This window comes from Metarhizium brunneum, chromosome 2, assembly GCF_013426205.1.
Source record: "Metarhizium brunneum chromosome 2, complete sequence".
Taxonomy (NCBI): Eukaryota; Fungi; Ascomycota; class Sordariomycetes; order Hypocreales; family Clavicipitaceae; genus Metarhizium; species Metarhizium brunneum.
Genome location: NC_089423.1, coordinates 1,774,756 through 1,796,970, shown reverse-complemented (window position 1 = coordinate 1,796,970; position 22,215 = coordinate 1,774,756). Strand labels below are relative to the sequence as shown.

General features: G+C 50.8%; 6 protein-coding genes across 6 annotated transcripts; 3 read left to right on the top strand and 3 right to left on the bottom strand.

Moving 5' to 3' along the window:
* Window positions 1–3,814: 3,814 nt before the first annotated feature.
* G6M90_00g035050 (uncharacterized protein) lies at window positions 3,815–4,805 on the bottom strand (the record flags this gene model as incomplete). The annotated part of the gene is made up of 2 exons (XM_014691414.1): window positions 3,815–3,925; window positions 4,023–4,805. The coding sequence occupies 2 exons, from the start codon at window positions 4,803–4,805 to the stop codon at window positions 3,815–3,817; spliced, it is 894 nt and encodes a 297-aa protein (XP_014546900.1).
* A 508-nt stretch (window positions 4,806–5,313) lies between these two features.
* Window positions 5,314–6,114, top strand: G6M90_00g035040 (uncharacterized protein; the record flags this gene model as incomplete). Its single annotated transcript, XM_066130163.1, has 2 exons — window positions 5,314–5,525; window positions 5,592–6,114. 2 exons carry the CDS (start codon window positions 5,314–5,316, stop codon window positions 6,112–6,114), a joined length of 735 nt encoding a protein of 244 aa, XP_065986201.1.
* Window positions 6,115–13,551: 7,437 nt separating this feature from the next.
* On the top strand, window positions 13,552–18,486 carry Rapgef5 (Rap guanine nucleotide exchange factor 5; the record flags this gene model as incomplete). The annotated part of the gene is made up of 6 exons (XM_066130162.1): window positions 13,552–14,064; window positions 14,255–14,582; window positions 14,673–14,882; window positions 14,944–15,144; window positions 15,222–16,699; window positions 18,253–18,486. The coding sequence occupies 6 exons, from the start codon at window positions 13,552–13,554 to the stop codon at window positions 18,484–18,486; spliced, it is 2,964 nt and encodes a 987-aa protein (XP_065986423.1).
* Window positions 18,487–18,916: 430 nt separating this feature from the next.
* G6M90_00g035020 (uncharacterized protein) lies at window positions 18,917–19,141 on the bottom strand (the record flags this gene model as incomplete). Its single annotated transcript, XM_014691411.1, has 1 exon — window positions 18,917–19,141. One exon carries the CDS (start codon window positions 19,139–19,141, stop codon window positions 18,917–18,919), a length of 225 nt encoding a protein of 74 aa, XP_014546897.1.
* A 792-nt stretch (window positions 19,142–19,933) lies between these two features.
* On the top strand, window positions 19,934–21,509 carry MRPS5 (mitochondrial 37S ribosomal protein uS5m; the record flags this gene model as incomplete). Its single annotated transcript, XM_014691410.1, has 2 exons — window positions 19,934–21,218; window positions 21,289–21,509. 2 exons carry the CDS (start codon window positions 19,934–19,936, stop codon window positions 21,507–21,509), a joined length of 1,506 nt encoding a protein of 501 aa, XP_014546896.1.
* Window positions 21,510–21,804: 295 nt separating this feature from the next.
* dad3 (DASH complex subunit dad3) lies at window positions 21,805–22,205 on the bottom strand (the record flags this gene model as incomplete). The annotated part of the gene is made up of 2 exons (XM_014691409.1): window positions 21,805–21,972; window positions 22,113–22,205. The coding sequence occupies 2 exons, from the start codon at window positions 22,203–22,205 to the stop codon at window positions 21,805–21,807; spliced, it is 261 nt and encodes an 86-aa protein (XP_014546895.1).
* Window positions 22,206–22,215: the final 10 nt, after the last annotated feature.

Genomic DNA, 22,215 nt, shown 5'->3' with positions numbered 1-22,215 from the left:
TCCTTGAGTTCTCAACCATGTCTCCATGTCTGCAAAAGCCACTCGGAGCTCAATTGGTGGCTTGCAACTCAACGCCCCCAGCCTTGGAGGCGCCTGGTCAAGCACAGCGGATTGGCTTCTGGGGTTATCTTTAGCCTGGCTTGCCTGGGTTTTGGAGCCATGCCCGTTTTACCTTGTCTGTGCTGTCAAGCATGCCACTGTATACAACAGTGCGTATTGTGTATATACGGACTTGCGAGATTTGAGACGAGATTTCGCTCGAGGGTTGCAGTCTGGAACTCTCTACTCCTCCTATGCGGCCATCCTATACAAATCCCCCTCCTCCAAGCTTGCGTCAAATTGTGCCATTGTATTGGCCAATGCTAGTTTTGGCGGGCTTGGAAGAACACGGCAAAGAGCCCCAGAAGCTTTCTGTTCCGTATGTGCCAATCGGAATATGTGCTACTCTGGCAGTCAGGTCGTAGCGCATGGGCGGTCAGGCAGTTTAGGTCTATTTGATGGGAGGAGCTAATCGTTAGTCTGATATCTCCTTTGTGCGTGCCGTACGGACGGGAAATCGAACCAAGTGTGCGCCAACAAGCGCCGTCTATGAGCATCTCTAGTAGTTAGAATCAAGGCGGTCAACTGCAGTGATGATGGCACGGGAGGAGGAATCAGATTGATTTGCCTCGCGGTCTAGGACCTGATCTGATGAGCATGAACATCCATGTCGTATCCCGGGTGGCGCCTTCCCAGACTACGTTTGACCTGAATAGCCACGAAGTACGGAGTAGGCAGATACATCATAGCCAAGCACCTACAACATCGAAAGCTCCCACGAGACCCTTGGACTCTACAATGGACAACAGGTTCGGACTCTGGAACTAGGTACCGAGGTAGGTAGTATCGAGGCGAGGACGTCCCGCCAAGTACTATTGACGCAACCCAGCAGTCCTTTTCGTGTCAAAAATAGCTTGCGCTATGAACCGAGCCGGACAAACCACCGGGCCCGAAGTATAAAGGCGGCTGGGCTGAAATTGTCCTGCTTTTCTGACATGTACTTGTCGTCGTGAGGCGGCAGCTTTCTCCGATAACAGCTGCCCGTGTTTTGAACAGCAAATCCCCTCTCCTCTTGGTGGATGGTGGCAAATCCATGTCCACCCATGGCACGAGACTGATTATCCAAACTCTCCCGACACCTCCGTCATGGGTGGCATGGAAATATTGCTTGTATCGACATCCAGTGAATCAGGATCTGGCACGGAGTACTTGAACTCTGTTGTTCGCCAGCCACAAAGGATAAACAATGCCATCTGCGACAGGACCTGCATGCCTGTAGCAATGTGTTGTGCTTATTCAGCGGTGGCATGCTGTGATGTGGACTAATACGTATTGGTACTATTGTGGTGTGCAGATGGGCGCATCATGATGGCATAGGAATGCGATTTTGACAGGAACCCTGAGAGATCAGTCTCATTCGCAGCAGATTTTACATGGCCGTTAGTTCCACGCTCCAGCTGGTTATTGTGCGGGGTCCGTCTTTAACTTTGTTATGAGCAGGACAACTCGGATATCACGCAGAATTTTTTCCACGTCGCAATCAGACGGGGCATCATGACCCACAGCAGCTTCACATCTCCTTACAGCTCCTTCCCTTGGTCTTGGTGTTCACTTTCGTAGCCAAGGTTGGTCAAATGCAGTTGAATGTGTTGCCCGGGTGCGGCTGGGTGAGTGCACACAAGTTGACAACCATCGACGATCGCCCTGCATTGCTGAAGAGCTCGTTTGTAGGTAGACGCTGACGGGAACTCGGGACGTTGCACAACACCTTCCACGGGCCCCTGACTGGTATTCCATTGAACATTGAACCTCCATCTCGATATTGCTTCCTCGACACGACGTCTTGCTGTACCACACCTGCGGGTGATCTATCGAGTAATGCATTGCAAAATGAAATTGAGCGTATTGTTGCTGTTATCAGAAGTTTTTCGCATCCACAGAGAGAGCTGTGAGCACATTGATCTCTTGGGTGAGTGAGTACTCGATATACACTACGTATTTGCTCTGATGCACCTTCAACACCGAGCTTCAACACCAGACTCGACTCCATGTCGAGATCGTCACCCCGCAATTGACCAACTCCACAACCCCGCTCGGTCTGGTGGCTTGAAGTCACCTGGTGTACTTTGTACCGCCCGTTGAGGCCAACTAGTGTCCGTGTCTGGGGCTTCGAGGAAGTGGGTGGGCATTGTCCTGCGAACTCTGGAAGCAAACTCATTTGATTCGTGCCACTCATGATTGGGGATGGAGAGTCTGCTAAGCACCAAGACGGACTGAGACAATGGGCCGCCTTAGCGTCATATTGTTTCATGTAGTACTACTACCAAAAGAGGCCAGAGGACCGGTTCGGTGCCGTCGATTGCTGGTGAACAAAAGTAGAATCCGCGTGTCAGAAGCGAACTGCTATCGCGACTCAATCCTACGGCCAGATCATTCATGAAATCAATTCAGGAGTCCCCCAACCGTCAATCATGGCGCTGTCTGGACGCTGGGGTCGCGACAACTTGTCGTTTTCTGCCAGTCTGGAGAGGGAGATGCGTATGTCGACTATTAGGCCAGTTTCGAGACGCAAGGACCGTGTCGCCAAGACTTAATATATACTTAAGTCTTACTCAAGTACAATACACCATACATATGTCTTCTATACCTGGTATGTACGGAGGGCATGTCTCTGTTGACATGGGTTTGGAACGACTTTTTGAGCTTGGACATTCTGAGCTGCGGCAAGTTTGATTGCCGTGACGAGGGGCATCTTGTAGCCGCCTCATTGAAGAAACACCAACACCGAGGGGAATTCAATTCCGAAACAATTGTGCCCGCATACTAAGTACTAAGCATGCCCACTACTACAACCTCTTGCCTAAGTACCTAGTACTAGGACTAGTAAGTTAGAATTATCATTGATATTTTTTGAGCGCCTGGTCGGTACACTGCCTACCTGGTAGGTAGGTACTAAGTACTTAAGTAGTTAATTACTTAGGTAGATACGCTTAACCGGCAGGGGCAAAGAAAAAAAGGGTCCTGATACAATAGCAGCAAAATCAGGTACTATCAGCGATTGATTGACCCATGCTGTCACTATAAACAGCAATATGCTAGTATGTACTCCGTACTTGGGTAGAACATTGGACTACCGAATACCTACCGAGCACCTCGAGGCAGATATCTTGCCACAGAGTGTAACATCGCTTGGCGCCATCCCTTGAACCAGCTTTCTTCAGGGTCGGGTAATTTTAAAGGACCAACGAACGGGACTGTCGCATTACCCCGGATTTTCCAGAGCCACTCCTTCATACATACGCCTGGCACGTGCGGAACGGTACTTTCGCGCAAAAAGGGATCCAGAAAAAGCTAGCCGCAGGTTCTGAGTCTTCATGCAGTCATTCGGTGGTCGCATCCCCTATTCAGGTTGTCTGCAACTACGCGCTCCCAGAGAACAACTGCCGCATGACTACGTGTATTTGCATCATGTACCCGTGCATGGGCGCGCCATGTTATCGCAATTCACATTTGATATCAGGGAGTTGCATGGACGTGAAGCCTGGTTATCATGTGCAAAACAGGGTCGTGTCACGTCGCGCGTCAAGTTGTCGTCAGCGACGCACCACTACACCGTAGACATACTAGCGTATGGAGAATATGATTACAACTAGTACTTCAAACTTCGTGTCATTATACATCCTATCGCCGTATATGTCTCCGTTTTTTGCCACTCGAGGCTAGTATGCTCTAATATACATGAGACACCCTGTCCACAATCTCTACTCCTCCCTTCTCATTGCGCAGCCTTTTGGTGCTTCAGCTTCTCTTCAAACTTGGCAAACTCTTCCATGGCAATTTCTTCCTCTTGGTCCAGAATTTGGTGAACGCCCTTTACTTCCTCGATCTGTGGGATAAGAAAAAGCTTTAGCTATTTGCCATCTCCTATTTCACCAGTAGAACCACCCATTAGGTAGACGGGGATTGAAGGGAATAGAACTCACGTAGTGCATCAACATGCCCTCAATGCCATTCTTCAGCGTAACCGTACTCGAATCACAGGTTCTACACGCCCCACGCAGCTTTAACTTGACATAACCGTCATCAAATCCTCTGAACTCGATGTCTCCGCCGTCCTCCTGGATAGCAGGTCTAATCCTCGTCTCCAATAACTCCTTGATCATACCCACAACCTCACTGTCATTTTCGTTGTATGCCAAGCTATCCTCTTCGATGTCCTCATCACCCTCCTTCCGCTCGGCGATGCTGACAATGGTCTCGCCTGAGGTAATTGCCTCGGTAATCAAGGCAAAGATCTCCGGTCGGACATGGGCCCAGTTCGCATCTCCTGCCTTGGTGACGGTAATGAAGTCTGCGCCATAGAAGACGGATGTGATGCCATCGATGTTCATGAGCTTGGCGGCGAGGGGGGACGGATACGGTGGTGAGATGGTCGATCGGGGGTTCAGGTATTCGATGAACGGGGAGTTGATCTCTTCGGGAACAACGCGGTGGTTGGGCAGGAACTTGAGAGCGTCTGGGTTCGGCGTGTTTTCAGTCTGGATGAAGATGCTCCGGGTGCCGCCGATGCCAAGGCTTGGTAGAGCGCTGCGCCGGGGGACCACCGGTCGCGAGGGCACATTGATGTGAAAACCTGGTCTTAGTAGAGACGGTGATCTTCGTGCGGTGTGTGTGCTGAGCTGGCGTGTCCAGCGCGGCGAGTGTCGTGATGAGCGTAGGGCGCGGGATATGATCCTCGGCGCGGCAGAGGATGGCAGCGCAGGCATTTTGCGCCCGGGTTGAATTTGTTGGTTCCTGGGTCGGAGCAAAGAGACAGTACGTGTAACCTAGTATAAATTAGGGAGAAAGGTAATGTCGTCGTATTCAAGCAATGCACATATGGCGGAAGGAAGAATTAACCATCGGGGATCGTCGAAAGCCGGTCGCCGTCCGTTTGGTGAGGAAACTAATGACCTAATGGCCGATTCCGGCTACTCGCGACTCTTGCAGGCATTAGTAATTGGAGCTTCGTGACGCATCGAACAGACCTGCCTGTGGGTCCTGCCAGTTTTTCCTTCCGGCCCGCCCCAAAAGGATGAGCAGCTTCAAGCACTGGGCAGTCATTGGTCCCACCTCCTCTTGATTTTTTCCTTCTCGCAAACCGATAAGGCAATTCGTTTGGCCGATAACCGCCCCGTTTTTGAAATGCCGCCATAATTGCTTCAAGGATCCATCGTCAGATTCAAGCTGCATCAACTCTTTGACCTCACAGATCCGGGTCATTCACAGCCTAAGATGGAGCAAGTACAATCTGTGGCCACTGAGGCACGTACCGAACCGACAGAGGACAGAACGCAGGACCCGCACGCAGCTTCCGAAGCTAGCACCAACGAGAGCTCCCAGCTGCATGCGCAGCCAACTGCTCAACAAGCCGCAAAAGGCGTCACTATCTGCGGAGTTTGTGAAAAGGCGGCATCAAAATATAAATGCCCTCGATGCTACTTGCCGTAGTAAGAGCCTTCACTTCTCCAGCTGAATACTTGTCACGGAATACACTTCTAATCTCATCTCAGCTGCTCTGTTGCCTGCAACAAAATCCACAAAGAGAACCATCCTCCAGATCCCGAGCCACAGCTAATTGCAAAACCTGAAAATCCAGAGCCGCTGATCAGTAGTTCTCCTGTCACTCTATCAGACCCCGCCAATCCCTTTCGCGCACTTGATACATCAGAGCATCTGCAACGGTTATTTCGCAAGTACCCGGGCCTCAGACAGCAATTACTCGACATCCATGCCGCCACACAACCTCCGCAAGAAGCTCCCGATAAAAGAATACCAGCCTCACTTATGCAAGGTGTGCCAAAGAAAAGTAATTGGAACCATGACGTTGGCATCAAGAATGGGAAGGAGGCCCTACGAAGAGCTCGGATGGCGGATGGCGAAGCAGGCGAAGGTATTCGAGAGTACACCGAGTTGATTTTGCATCTTATCAATAAACGAGATGACAAAGACGAGGTTACAGCAATGCTACAGCAGCAGGTGTCCCAGGAAGACACTAAGTTGATTGAACAATTGATGGCACAAGAAAGACGGTGAGACGTTAGTTGTCATGCATGACAACTACACGACCCAAAAGAAAATGATGAAAATTTGAGTATGCATTATATTTGTCGTGGTCTCGTCCCAAGCCAGTGCTATTCCGGACATGGAAGCGCTGGTTGATATCATATCATATCATATCATATCACATCACCATCGTACAAAACGGTACGTAGCTTCTCTCCTCCCCAGTATTTCATATCAACAGCAGGACTAGCGTTTAAATCGAGAAAAGAAAACGCTAATAGGAGACTTCGATGACAGATTTTGAGGCGACTTTTCATCTGTAGGGGATACCAGTTTATTATCTTTGGGCTGTCGTCCGAAGCCTCCCAAACGACACCGTAGAATCCACCTGGATTCTAGTCTTCGCAACTTAGGTTGTGACTGTTGCGGAATGTTAATGGCCTTCATAGCCTTCACCTCGTCGCTTTGGGTCCAATCGACTCTGTGTTCACTTGGAGCCCCAGTAGTGACAGGCTTAGTGGGTGACAACACTGCACCAGCCAACTCGAAAATATCTATGGGGGGAGCGTCATTCCGCCCTAAGAGGCTGCCGGTGCTCCTTCTTCTGGAATTCTTCACTTGATCTTGGTATTCTCTTGATCTCGAATCAGTATGAAATGAGTTGCGATTGAATAAATTATGGGAAACCGCATCCATTTCGAAAGTCGGCGGTAAGGGTTGAAAGACTTGATTTCGCTCATACTGTCGCTCCCGCATGCTCTGTGCTCTCATCAGCGCCTTAGCTTGTTCGCAGGGCGGGGCTGTAGAGCTTTTTGTTCTTATTTCTCGACTACCATTCGGGCCATCGAGATGGAATTTCATGGCGACTTTGGATAACGTATGTACCGGACCCTTCTCGGCGCGTGGTTCAACCGTAGTGGTCAAGGTAAATTGAGAGGCTGCAACCTGAGGGACATGATGGTAACTAGGCGAATGCTTTTGTTCCTCTCCACCACTTTTTTTGCTTGAGCTGTCCGACTTTTTTGAACTTGGCCGGTATAACTTGTCGTTCGGTGGCCATTCAACTTGTTGTGCTGACTTTGTCTCAGGCTTTGATGTTGCTGAGGAGTCCAATTTGTCGCCATGTTTACCTGCTGGTGGTGTAATGTCCTTGCTCTTATGCTGCTTGGAAGAAGGCGAAGATGCAGCCAGTTGTTCAGCCTCAGTCCGGGTTCGGCGCTTTCTTTCCGAGTGTGCCTTTTGCTCTGCAAGCACAACAAATAGTCTTCTCGTCAACTCTTGGGCGTCGACAGGTTGAGACTGAATTAGCCTTGGCCTTGTTTTCGAATATCTTTTAATTCCATTATATTTCGACCTCGCAGCTATCCTGTGATCGGTTGGGTAAACCATAGTGACCAGCATATTGGTGTTTAGCCCGTGCAGTTGCCGGGGTTGGACGCCTGGATGAAGGTCGAACATAACCGAAGACGAAAACAATCAGAGTTCGATATAGAAGATAAATGTCAAAACTTCGAAATCCGTGTTTGCAAATCAGTCGCGTACACTGCGAATATTGTCAAGTATTAGAGGCGTCTCTTCCTAAAGCGATATATATCGACGCGAGAAAGGAACACTACTCTCTCAGTCTTTCCCTTTTGAGTGGTATTGCGATGCCGGATCCTTGAGGTCGCCGCCCTGCAGGTTACGGTTTACCTGAAGTTAAATGCCACCTCGAGCTACGCACTGTCTTGGTGATATTGCTATAGACTCAAGGCTGGTACAAATAACGCAGAACTGCAGGGAAACAAACAGGTCGTAAAGTTCAGTTCCAGACCGCTGTCGACATGTTCCATCTGAGAACTGTGCATCCTTTCTGCCGAGCCGGGAGGTACAAGGTATTAAAGGCCCAAGGTTGCAATGTAAAATCCATGGCCCTTATTAGCACCACTCGCGGGCGAAGGACACCAAGGACGCCTCCAGGGCCGACACGATCCAGTTGAGTCGACTGAAAACACAGACTGGGGCCGATGGCTGCCAAGAATGGCATGGTCTCAGGCATGAGGTCTACTCCGAACTAGAGATGGCCATTGCGAATGGTCTGTTACTCCATGTTCCAGGTGGGCGTGGACTGATGGCACGCGATCAGGCGACCATGCCAATCCTGTCTGTATGCAGGGCGTAACGTCGAGCGGGACGTCGTTTGGCTACTTCTTAACCCTTGCCTCCCTTCGCACTCTTCCTCTCTCCACCAAGACGTCCTCGACAAATAAACCCAAGAGGGGCGGGTAATAAGCAACGCAGCCACTGCGGGCCAAAGTTGCTTTGGCACTAAGAATGTGTTTGCTCAGGCCATGTCTTGAAGGCCAGTGCCCAGGAAACGGCTTGTTTCGAGGCGGTAGCAAGAGGACATCTGGAACCTTCATCCAAGCCACTAAACTACCTAGGCAGTGGTCAGGAGCCATTGGTACGCACGGGAAACGGAGAAGTGCCCACTGGTTCGGCAACATGTGGTCGTCCCAGCCGTTCTCCAGTCGCTGCATGTGGTGCGGACCCTAGACCTTGTCGACTAGCTACCTCCCCGGTCTAGGGCTGGTCGGTTCTGCAACCCGCTGCATCGCGAGTCGAATAAGGTCAACTGGTCTGGTCACTTAAGCGTGAAAAACAACAGGGCCTGTCTGGTCGTACTTCTGCCACACACACATTGGATGGATGCAGCCACCAAGAAGGGGGTGCTTTGCCGCAGCCTGCACTGCTACAGAAGAGGAGACAAAGAAGGGTACCAGCATCATTTTCTTTGGTCAGAGCAAACTGGTTTAAACTGATCGCAAAACAGCAGGTGCCGATGGTGATCGGCGGCATCGTACGTGTGCACCATCTCTTCAAAACAAAAACCACACGTCAGGTTGCAGTGAGCCTGAACGAACCACGCTCCGCAAGAAAACAAGAAGACTTCATCCTCGGCACATCTACCGTCCCCATGTTTTTGTTGGTCAGTTAGTGTTTTGGTGTGGCTCAATTAATGTATCTACATACATCTAAGTACATTGGACCCAGTCCCAGGTGTATGTAGATTACGGTGACAACGGTGGGTGTAAAAGGATCTACCCTCTTGCGCTGCATGGTTTACCTGACTCAACCAAGACGGCGGGTTCGAAATCAAACGTTGAGAATCTCAGAACTGCAGGCGATGACGGTGTCGCCTATGGACAACGTCGATTAACCTTGGGGGACAGAATTAGGAAACCTTCCGCTCGGTGCAGAGAGCAAAGCTTCTGGCCGTACTGAGTATGATTACTCTTTACTCGTTGCTTCTCAGAACCCCTGGGGAGCGCCGACAACCGAGCAAAGACTCAGACGTGTTTCATAGACGGCATGAGTATGAAGAATACTAGTAGCAATGTTCCTTCGCTTTTTGTCCTTGTCTTGGTGAGCGGCATATACAGCTAGCTGTATTGCGTCCATTCTTTGCACAGACATTGGTACGGAGTCTTATTAGAGGGGTCGGCCGCTGCGCAAGCGACATATTCTCGTGGGGTTCGTGTAGATCTTCTATTGGCTCATGGATGCAAAAGCAAGGACGATCTGAAAGACAGATGAGTTTCAAACATCACTAAAAGAACTGCATCCTCTTGGAGGGGAAATGCTGTTTGGCCTCGCCGAGATCCCCAAGTATCGCATAATGCAACGAGCTCTAAACACTCTCCCGATCGCTGAAGGCAAGTATTCCAATGTATTTGTAGCCCGCCACGTACTTCCTAATGGTACCAGGAGGTTATATATATAATTGCCAATTGTAAACGGGTGACAAATTCAACTCCGAGAGTCATGCAGAGCTTGTCATGCCTAGACGTAGGAATATAGCAGAAATGCGATATCTAACTTGGGAGAGCAGATGTCCATGTCTGTGAAAAAGGTGATGCGTAAGGGTTTCGCCCCATCAGATATAGCCGTTCAACGGGACTATGAGCGAAGAGTAAATCTGACGTGTAGCAGCATAAAGCTGTTCTTTTGGCATGGCAATGCTAATGGGACTACCAATACATGATTCCAGTCATCTCACTCTGCTCCATTCGTGTGAATATGGGCATAGGATGTGCGTCCTAGATGCAATGTGTGTGCATTCATTTTCGATATCTTGTTATATTTGGTTCAAAGATTTTGGGGCTAGGGGCAGATAGTTGCACCTGAATTACTCGGCCGTTGAGCCTGTGGATCCTGCATAAGTATATATTGCATGCAGCAGCGTCGATGGCTCAGGGTTTCCGACTTGATAAATGCCTTTATAAGTGATTGTTGATTGATTTCATAACTCCTGGGCCGGACCTTGGTCCAGCACACTTTGAAAGACTGCATTTGTTGCTGGGTGTAGAAGTTGGCTTACACCGAAGTCTTACGGGGCGCAGCTATGTTCACGGTGTGAATGGCTATCTTTCTTGACTAACGATAACAGAATATTCAGCAAACATGGGCAATCGATGGCTTGAAGAGGTTTCTTGCCAGTTCTCCCTCACATATATCTGCAGTCTCTAGGCTTGGATGGCTCTCTATCGGCCCAATTGGTAGATGGGCTGGCTTGTCGTGACTATAGGGTAACTGTGAATAATGTTGCGCATGAACGGTATGAATCAAGGCCTAACTTCGAATCCGAAGACGAGCGTTAGTTTTTCTTTTTGTAGCACGCGTATTTCTTACACTGGTCTCGTGTTACCGGTTTTGGTAAGAATGTCAACGCTTGGAATATCACGGTCTTTGGGGGTTGCGGTCTCCTCAATTTGCCGATTTGATAAAGTCTTCCCGGGCTTGTTATGTGAAGAGGCGCGCGGCATTGGACACAATCACCTATACATGTATTAGTAAAGTTTCAGAACTCAAGAATGGAAAAATAGGAGGGCCGTAGAAGCAGGGCTCGTATAGGGCCACTACACCTGTTTACCAGGTTTATGGATAATTATAGTCTGCGGCAGAATATATTTGCCCACTAAGAAGTGAACACTAATATACTGTGGCGCATTTTAGTATAGAGTGCCACAACCAGGTACAGCCGTGGTGGTAATTACAAGTTGAGACTCGGCAGCCGCATATACGAGATGCTGCGAGACAGGTCCATCATAGAGGATGCTGCAGTATAAACTTGGCTATGAGAGACTGTGTATTGTTGGAGACCATAGCTCCACCAGGAGGCAAGATGGTCCTCGGTCAATTGGGAGAATTACAGCATGTGGCCTGACCCTGAGCTAACAAGAGGACATGGAAGGACGCTGTTGGCTCATGTGCTGTCAGGTTGTTAAGTTTGGCGGGAAGGCCAAGACGTGGGGATGTTCCATATCGATGCGGATCATGACGTGAAATGACACCACAGACCGACTTTTTATTAGGCTCGAGCTGGGTGGAAATGGTTCTTCATCTCGCCAAAGACAGCCGGATGGTGAAGTTTGAGAGACTTCTCTAGACGAAATCCATGGTGGAAAATGGCGCCAGCCAAGACGACTGCTATCAATAACAGCCCTTTTTGTTGGTTTGTATGCTCTGATGAGCGGAATCCTGTGTAGCCAACAGTCTTGGAACTTCCAAACGATGGCAATTGAATTGCCAGTCCCACACGCTCATATGAGCGGACGTCTATTCGTTCATGCATGAACTCGGGCACAAACTGCCCAAGGGCTCTGTAGAAGATCTTTTTATAGCTGGCGGGGAAGGCAACAGGAATTTTTAACAAAGAACTCCATACACCTTCTGCCTCATCCGTGCTTATGCTCAGACTGCGAAATTCGGCATCAACTCGGAGATATACAAATAAAGCGTTGACAGCCAGGTCAGAGGGCCTCGAACTCGGGCGCCGTGCTCCGCTGTGTGTTTTATTACGCCTACAGCATTGTATTCTTTCGTTGAGACTCATCACTTGGACGATCCGAGGTTGCTGAGAACCAACATCGAGGGGCCCGCCAATAGCAATCTGCCCTTTTCTCAGCATGGTCATAAAACCACAACGAAAGTGATGAAAATGCGCACGGGGAAGAACTTCACTCACTATTTTTCGCCGAGAGTCGTCTCGACGGGTCCGTAACACGTTTTATTGATGGTTAGCAACGGTAGTGATGCGGGCATCTCCCAGTCTCTCGCAGCCTTGCTGTTCTCGTTGCCTCGAGCCAGGAGGCCTGCGTAAGGCTTCTGGCCACCACGCCCATGCACATGCAGGCAATTCTCGAAAATTGAGCCGCACGGTTGACCATTGGCCATTGAAGACTGGCCATTGAGCACGCCGTATGGCGGTTGATGCTGGTTGGGGGGGTTGAATGCTTGTCTAGTTGAAAAAGCCTTTGTGTTCAACGTTGGTCTGCCACGACTGCAACTGCCGCGCCATTGCTGGGGCAGTTGCGACGTGCACTTGATCTTCCGCATTCTGACACTTGATAATTTCCCTGCATGAGGCGATGCAGCAACATTGCCTGCCTACTAACTCTATGCCCGGGCCAGATGCTTTCCTCCCTTCTTCAACCGCACACCTCTTCTCAGCTGCCCGCCCAGCCAACATACTGCATCATCATTATCCTGCCAGCCAGCCCACCAGGCGAGGAGACGACGATTGAGACCGAGCCGGAAGCCCCGAAAGCCCCATTCGTACGCGCGGTCCTGTGGCTCTTTGGGAACGGCACGCACCGTCGCTAGCGAAAGGACATTTTTAGAGCACTCAATCGCCCATTGACCCTATCCGGGCCCCATTGCCACTCTCATCCAACAAACAATCAAGCTCTGGAGACTTCAACCTACCTTCTCATGTTGACAACTTTGGCAAAAGCAGAACCCGTATCTGGCATCTGACGGAGCATGCCATGCCCCGCTGCATCATCCAGTCCCATCGGCTCAATCCGTTTGGTTATCACGGATTACGGAGGAGTGCTGCGGCGTTAGCATCTTGTGCCTCGAACGCAGCAGCCAGCTTTATCTAGCTCCAAGCTGTCCAGAGCTGACGCTGACGCTGTGCGTGTGCTTCGCCTATCAAGGTACGGGGTACTTGTTACGCACCCGTGCCTTTGCACCTTGCAGTCCGTCCACCAATCAATCATTCCCTGCATCACCAGAAATTTCGCAGGTTTTCCATTTGAATCATTATCAGTGAGCAGCGTACAGCGTACAGCGTACAGAGTACAACGTAACCGCCGAATCTCCTTCCAAGGGGTGTGGATATTAGTGAGTGGCTCTCGTCCAGGCCGGCCCTTAGTGTGTTCGTGGCTGTCATCGACTATTGAGGTCTTCCCCCAACGGGCGACGGATGGTCACGGACGGCAACTTGTCCAATAACTCCTCAGTTGGCACACGCATCTGCTCCGTACTCCCGAGCTGGATACCTGTATCTGTGAAACTTGGGAGCTTCAGACACATCGTTTCCGACAGTGCCTCGCAACATTGCGGCTGCTTGCCAACCTCATGTCCCCGACCTCGTCGCCATCGCGCCGATAGGCCGCGACCGACAGCCGACATTTGCATACGATGACTTCAAAAAGCTCTAACACTTTTAGTAGTCGGAAGAATCGTAGGACATCTGACGATAGCCCCGCGTCCTTGCCCAAACGCTCCTCTGACGCTACGGCTCCGACCCGGTCGACCCCGTCCACGACGACGCCGACGACGACCAACACCAGCCGCAGCAGCAAGCGACGACAATCCAAAACCGTTACGCGAGACTCGACCCAGACAATCGCCAGCAGCAGTGTCTTCTCTCGAAGTTCCAACTCGACCGGCCTGACCGCCATCTCGAGCTCAGCAAGTGCTCTCTCCCCCGTCGAGACTGCTGGTGCGGGTGACCGCGACTCCTTCGTCTCCATCGTCGACGACCCTTTCTTTCAGCGCTTCGATCCCGCCAACACCGCCCACGCTGAGCGTGAGGCGTTCGACGAGGGCACCCCGGCCGAGCCACACAACGATAGCGATGACAACAACAAGACTCAGCCTTGGCCACCTCCCCGTCGAGAATCTTTGACTATTGGGCCCTCACAGTACTGGGTAAGAATAGATTCCGTCCTGTCTTCAATGTTGCCCCACTTTAGCTCTCTGATCCCTTTGAAGCCCCCGGCTCCAACCACGGAGCACGCAGGGATGGATGGGTGGTTGCAGTTTGGGTGTGAGATGTCAAGAGAATGCCTTCGGTGTCTCAAAGGAGATGATGTGCTGATGCCTGTGCTCTTCTCCGCAGCCACACCACCCCATTTCCGCAATGGAGAGTTACAACATTGCCATTATCGGCGCCGATGCTGTAGGCAAGTCAACTTTTGTCCAGCGCGTACTACGTCTGTCTCGCCCGCCAGTGACAAACACCTCCAGCGCACGCCAGGTAGTCGATTCCATTGCCCACATGGTCACACTGGTCGAGCTGGATCTCGAACATTTCGAGCTTAACCCATCCCAGCCAATGCAATGGCCAAAACAAATAAACGGCCAGATCGTTCCGCGAATGGATGCAGCGCTTATCCTGTACGATGTTACGACGGAAGAGTCCATTCGCCAGCTGCCACAAACTGTCGGTAAGCGACATCCGTGCTTCGCTCAAGATGACTTGTGATATAGGTTTTTAAAAACAGTATGGGGGGGCTAATGGTGTAATGTGATCTTAGCCGCTCTTACCAACTCGGGCCTGCCCGCTATGCTTGGAGCATGTAAATGTGATAGCCCAGAGGACGACTGGGAGGTAAATGCAGACGAGTTGGCAAATTATCACCTATTCAAGTCATGTGTTGGCCAATACAAAATTTCGATTGATAGACCCGACATTTCTCAGGCATGTCTACAGGCTGTGATTCGAGCAGCTGTCACGCACAGACGAGGTGGGTTCCTTGTATCTTGCGGCCGTTTAAAAATACGCTTGCGCTCACCACTGGCCCTCAGACGAGAATAATGAAACGGTTTTGAGGAGACGGGCGCAGTCCGCAGCCAACCTGGAAGCACCCGATCCATCAGCTGGCCGCCCTCTGAGTGAGCACAGCAAGCACAGTAGAGCGAGCTCAGACTTCTCCATCCTCCGAACGTTTCCCAACCAGCAATCCGGCGAAAACTACCGTACGCAAGCATCAAGAAGTCCCCGACCAGGTAAGCTGACCTTTGATTCGGCAGTTTTCCTGCTATGAGTGAGTCTCTAAAACAAGGGCAAACTAACGCCTTCATAGGATTTCGTACTGACAAATCTGGATCCGACTCTTTTCTCGATATCGACGAATCCGATTCCGAATCTCGCAGATACTCAGATGATATTCCTATACTTCAGCGTAACGACGATGTCATTATCGAAAAGCAACCGAAGCTTACAGGCGTCACGTTTGACGAATTGGTAGACCGATTACTGGCCCCCCGACTTTCAAGAGTGGACAACAATTTTTCCGATATATTCCTCTGTTTATATCGAAAGTTTGCTGCACCAGGAGAGCTCTTCTCAGCAATCCTCGTCCGGTTAGACAAGGCCCGAGACGATAAAGCGGCGCATTATCTTACTAGAACAGCAACTCAACTACGAATTATAGAGGTTGTAGCGAAATGGGTGTCACTGTATCCTGGGGATTTTGCTCGTCCCACAACGCGGCGCAATCTCGAAGATTTTATCAAGCACTTATCGACAGAGCCAATATTTGCAATTGCTGCACAACAAATGCGACGTAATCTTTATTTTAACGTTATTGAGGATGATGACACGGGTTGGGCAAATTCGGACAATTCCAGTGACGAGATTGCGAGCAAAATTCTGTCCAAGGACATGGACGAACTATCTGCGGGAATCCACGCGTTACAATTTAACGGCGAATCCGATAGTTTGGGAGGCTCAGAGAACCCTTCCACAGACAGAGGTAGCAGGACGGGCATCCAAGTTCAGTTCAATTCATACGAGGAATATGAAAGAGAAGCCACATTATTGGAGCCGTCAGATCACCTCCCAATGAATAAATTTCGATATCACATATTTATGGACATCTCTGATGACGACTTCGCCGACGAACTTACTCGTATTGATTGGATAATGTTCTCTTCGATACGAATCCGTGATTTTGTCCGGCATGTCAGCTTGTCAGCAGCACAGAAGGACAAGTGCAAGAGCTTGCAGAATGTGAACAGAATGATTAATCACTTCAACCACATCGCCAAATGGGTGGCAAATATGATTTTACTGCGAGACAAAGCAAAGCATCGGGCACAAATGCTGGAAAAGTTCATGAACATTGCGCTGGGACTGCGGCGGCTCAACAACTACAACGGCCTAGCCGCCGTGTTGGCCGGAATCAATGGAACTGCAATTCATCGCTTGGCACAAACTCGTGCTCTTGTGCCAGCGGATGTACAGAAACGGTTTGCACGGTTGGTCATTCTCATGGGAACGCAGAAGAGCCATTTTGCTTATAGGTTGGCGTGGGAAAACTCCCCGCTGCCACGAATACCGTTCATTCCACTGCATCGGCGTGATCTTGTGTCAGCTGAAGAAGGCAGTAAGACTTTTGTTGGACCAAATGATGACCGCATTAATTGGAAGAAATTTGAGGTGTTGGGAGAGGTGTTGCTGCCGATCATGAAGAGTCAGGGAACAGCATACCCCACTTTGGCCAAGCATGAGACGGCGCGAGATTTGATCCTGGGGTGTCGCATGCCCACAGATGATGAGGTAAGCTTTATAGATGATGTTTTCGAGCCCGTGGTACGCCGTATTAATATGTGTCTTTAAGGAGATCTATCAACGAAGTCTGCAACTGGAGAGCAGCGCTTCTGGACCAATAGAGCCGAGTAAGAAGAAATTTCCATGGTTTGCCAAGTAAACTTGCACGTGAGGAGTTCAGGATGACAAGGGAAAGGAAGCGAGAGTTAGCGGTTTGGATATCTCTTTTGTTTCTGGCCTCAGGTAGGCCATTCTGGGATGACATTGATTCCTCTTTTGTTGCTTTAAATGTTTGAGCATTGGATAGACTCCTTAAGCAATATGAGACATGATGACAACATGATTTCAGGCCCCGATACATGATATCCTGCCTATTTTGTGGTATTGTCGAGTTTGCAGCCTGGCTGCCTGAAAATCTGCCGAACAATGGGAGCTGGGGCCGCTCCTTCCTCGCAAGTCCCAAGCAGGAGACAGCTCGTCAGAACCTCCCCTACGCAATGGAATTACGAACCCTTGAACTGCTGACGAACCTGAACCATCAAAGCTCAATTATGCCTGGCTTTCCTGACAGACCCCCTGTTTTGGGCATTGCATTGTTGGCAGAATGCCACTTTGTTCCATCTCTCTGCCAGACTTTAGCATCGCCCACATGACAGAAAACATCAAACTCACAGTGACCGGGTGTTTGAAAATTGACATACCCAGCTGTTGTAGAAGGGTGCAAACAAGCATTGAGCTCGAGGATCTGGTTCGTACAGGGAATTTATGGATTGCGAGGACGGGCTCGTGCTATTTCAACGTCGAGATATCAGTGGACGGATTCGGGGTACAAAAAGACCAGGTGAACCATATTCGAGACCTTTTGCTTGGATTTGAGGTTTGAATGGGCCCAGTCTCCGATGACAATGCACGCAATTACTTACTAATCGGAGTAGGTTCTTGATTACTTGGGACTCCGACTTGTTACTGTTGACAGCTCGAGCAGAGATCCGAGTCGGATACGCTTGTCCATCCAGCATCCAGACCTTTCATCCGCTTTGGTACCCGATGCCGCAATGGTAGCAAGATTTCAGTCTGTATTTTATTCAATCGACTTATTAAAGACCATGGGGAAAGGAAAGCCCGCGAAGGAAAAAACAAAGGTGACCAAAGCCACAAGAGGTGCAGCTCGTCGTGGTTCGAAGACGGCGGATGGCTTGAGAATGAGCGGCGATGTCGAATTTGACTGCCTAGCTTTGGACGACCAAAGAGCCGTTGATGACTTCATTAAACGGATGAATCTAGACATTGCGGAGAGTGAAACTTCCCGACGGCTAAAACGAAGGAGAAGTCGGCACAAAATCGCCAGCGAGATGATATACTCTACTTATACTAGAGATATGTTGGAGACCTGCCTAGCAAATATAATGGTCGGGATTAAACGATGCCCCAAGAGTATGAAATTCATCAATAGAAGCCCTGGTAAACCGCTCTCCCAGTTGGCTCCAGCAGTCTTTAATATACCCTATTTACAGGCAAGTCTTTTCAAGGAGGAAGCGAAATCAAACTGACCGCAGTTTCAGGATATATCGGCCAGGAAGGATTTCTTGTTCACAATTGCTACTTCTCTGGAGCGAATGAAGGGCGCAGAATCGCCGAGTCTCCGGAGAAAGGTCGAAGGATTGAAACTGGACTCATACATTCAGAGCGAGGAGAATAGCTCTGAGGATACCTATCAGAAAGACCTTGTTCGGAATGGCATCGAACGCAGCCTTTGGAACCTGATGACGTCTAACATACCGACTTCACGACGCTAAGCGAGGTGCCTGGTATGATCGGACGCGATAGAATGACAAATGCAAAGTTGGCCGCGATGCCTGAATGAATGAATTAAACAAGAGATATACGAAGGCTATTGTGTATATTTCAAAGTGGTTCTAAAATTGCACTTAAGCTTTCGATGCCAAAAGATAACCATGATAATAAAACCGCAATATTAATTCAGAGAAGCGCTCTGCGAGTAATAGGTTTGCCAGCAATGCAGTGTGGGTGCGACTGAAAGAGGTGTATTTCAACGCCGACACATTAGTAATGTTTAGAAAATCCGCCCAAGATGAAATATGATACAAATCAACGCCTAGCCCACCAGGGGAGGTCAACCATATGCAGTTGGTTGCCCAAACAAGGAATAGCAAGTTGGAAAAATCGGCGGGAAAATCCGAGTTGCTGACGATATAAATGGTGTGCTTATTTTCGTCCCGCCCCGCCGCTGGCATTATCGCCGGCGGGCTTCTTCTTTTTCTTCTGCTCGGGCTTCAAAGTCGCATAGTGAATGTACCAAATTAACAGGCACTGCAGGCCAAGACCGACGAGAACGACAAGCAGGTCAACGAAGAGGTACGGCTGATCATTGAGGACGGCGACGGCCTCCTTGGTGGCGCCGACCTTCTGGAGCCAGTCAAAGTTTGCCATTTCAACGTCTGACGGGTGAGTCCAATTCGCGGGGTTGTAGATTTGTTGCTGTTTCGTAGGCTTCGCGAACCTTTGGCCGTGGATAGTTCGCAAGTGTAAGTGCGCCTGGCACAGAGGAGACTTGCGGCGGTGAGAAGGACCAACGCAGTGTTGGGGAAAGGGCGCGAAAAGGAGAGGGAGAAGAATAAGAACAAGAAGTAATTGGCAAAAACTCGGGCAGATCACGATATCACAAAGGTATGAAATGCAAAAGGAGGGATGGTTGGGGGGGGGGAAAGTAAAGTCTGGGCATGGTGGGATTATTGACAAATGTTGGTGGGCCGGCGACGAGGCCCCAGCACAGGAGGCTATCCTGAGACGGCCGTTTCATGGGATACACCACGGAACTACGTGTGCTTCACAAGGAGCCGTAGTGTGAAGAGCGACACTAGTTGCGTGTGAATTACTAGGTAAGTTATATATTGCCTTTTTGTGTACATGGCAAAGACGTGGCATCGCAGGCGATTCGAGCATACTGCAGCTCTCGTCCCTGAGCATGTGAGTTCTCGTACGAGATGCCCACAAGCAAGATGATGGACCCCGGCTGGTACACGTGGACCCTCACGTGCATCTCTTGCTCTACCCCCTGTTCGGAGACTAACCCGATTGGGTGGCGCAATTGAGGATTGTCTTTGGCCAGAAAAATCTCAAGCTCAAGTGAGCACGACACGCCTTGTCCACGATATACATACTCCAAACACTGCAGTTAACCAGCCTGCACACCGGGTGGTATCGGACAAACAGACCGTGGGCATGAGCGTGGCACGCCCGGTGCACAGCCTCCTGGGCAGGTGTATCGCCTCGACCCGATCCCGAGCTGGCTCCCCAACCGCGACATCAGTCGTGCAATGCCAGCAATTCCACAGCTCGGCACCGCGCTCCAAGCGGCGGTCACGGTTCCGGAATGTCAAGGCCGAGGAAATGGGGCTTCTGAACCCCTCTGTGCTGTCGAAATATCGCCAGGAGAAGTTCCCCGACTACACCAAGGAGGAGCTGGAGCTCCTGAAGCAAAAGTACACCCCCGAGCAGCTGGAGGCTCTTCGGGCCGGAGAGGAAGCCATCAACACAGATGACGTGATTATTCAGGGCCGTCTGCGCGACGACCCTTACCGACCGAACTACATCGAGGACTTTACGGTGCTCGATCCGAGATATGATGTTAAGCCCAAGGTCGACGTCACTCCCAAGCAGCCGGAGTGGCTGAGCCACAACGAATGGGTAGACCAGTACGGCTCGAAAATGTCACAAATGACGGATACAAAGACCAGTCATCAGCTCACGAGAGCCATGGTCCGCGCCCTGAGGAGGGTAAAGGAGAGCAGCGGCACGGAATTGATAGACCTGACCGAGGATGAGCTCAAGGATCTTGAAAATGATCCTGAACTGCTCAAGAAGTATCTCATCGAAGAGGATGGGAAGCAGGAGCCGGACGCTAATGCTTCGGGGCCGGATCTGTTGACGAGAGCGCAGGCTATGAAGCTCGACGAGGCAGTGGACGCAGAGTGGAAAAAGGAGTTGGACAAGCTATCGTCGATGACGGACGAGAGCGAAGTCGAGCCCAGCAACTTGGAGTTGCTGGCCGACGGTCCCGCTGGAGTCAACCGTGCCTACTCTGCCGAAGCTGCTGAGTTGGGCAAGGTCCCCGGCGTCGAGGGTCTGTACAAGTCGGCTGCGGATCCCGAGGACGAGGGCCAGGATGACGGCGGTCACTACCAGGAGATCAAGCGGCTCACGGGCATGACGCTCAAAGACATTCAGTCCATCTACCGCAAGGTGCTCGTCACGCGATGGGTTTCCAACCAGACCCGTCTGGGTAAAGTACGCAGCACCTCCGTCGTGGCCATTGCGGGCAACGGCAACGGCCGCCTGGGTCTCGGCATCGCCAAGTCGACCGAGGCGGGCCTGGCCGCCGAGACGGCACAGCTGCTTGCCATTCGCAACATGAAGCCCATCCGGCGCTACGAGAACCGCACCATTTTCGGCAACGTCAAGGCCAAGGTGTCCGGGACGGTTGTCGAGCTTTTCTCCCGACCACCCGGTATGTCTCTCCCTCCCATGTTCTCTTGGCCCAAGAGAGTTGAGTATGAACTAAAACTTTTTTATTGTAGGCTTTGGGCTTCGTGTCCCCCACCGCCTCTTTGAAATGTGCCGCGCCGCGGGCATCCACGATATACACGGCCGCATGCCGCGGTCCAAGAACCCCATGAACTCGGTCAAGGCGACGTACGAGGCGCTCACAAGCCAAGCTGATCCCGAGGAGATTGCTATAGGCAGGGGCAAGAAGATGGTTGATGTGCGAAAGGTGTATTACGGGGGTGCTGTATACTAGAGGAGTTCCAGCCGAGCGTGTGCATGTCGTGTATACTAAATGTACATTTATTTATTCCCCTAAACCAAACGTGTGTCGTGCAATGGCTAGAGAGCCACCGCGACACATGCTGCAAGTGTATTCAGAGCGTCGCCATCATGATCCAGGGTATCATTTACATCATTTGGCCCATCTGTCGAGCCAGTCTGTCCACGCATCCATGTCCTCCCCTACCTAACCTTTCCCGTCACAACCATGCCCTATCATCCCGTCTCGCAGGAATGCCAGCCAGGCAAAACGCAAACAAGGGAACAAGTCACTCCTCCCTCCCGCCGCCCCAATCAATCTCCTGTTGCAGCACTATGCTGTACACGCTCGCCTTGAGCAGCGTAAACGCCAGGCTCGTCTTGCGCTCCAGGTCCCGCAGCCCATCCAGTATTTCCGTCGACGGGTTCGAAGCAAGGTCGTCCAGCACACTCGCCAACTACACACACCAGGGCGTCAGCTTCTCCGTCCACCGCCTTTCCTTTCCTTCACCCGTGTCTGTCTGCGAGAAACGCTGGGGCCGCGAGAAACGCTGGGGCCGGGGGGAGAGAGAGACGCAAAAACCGCAGAGCCACACACCTGCTTCATGTTGCCGGCCAGCCGTTCGTATTCCTCGAGGACTTCCTGCTCGAGGGGCGAGAGTTCAGGCGTGGAGAGGATATTTTGCTCCATTGCGGGTGAT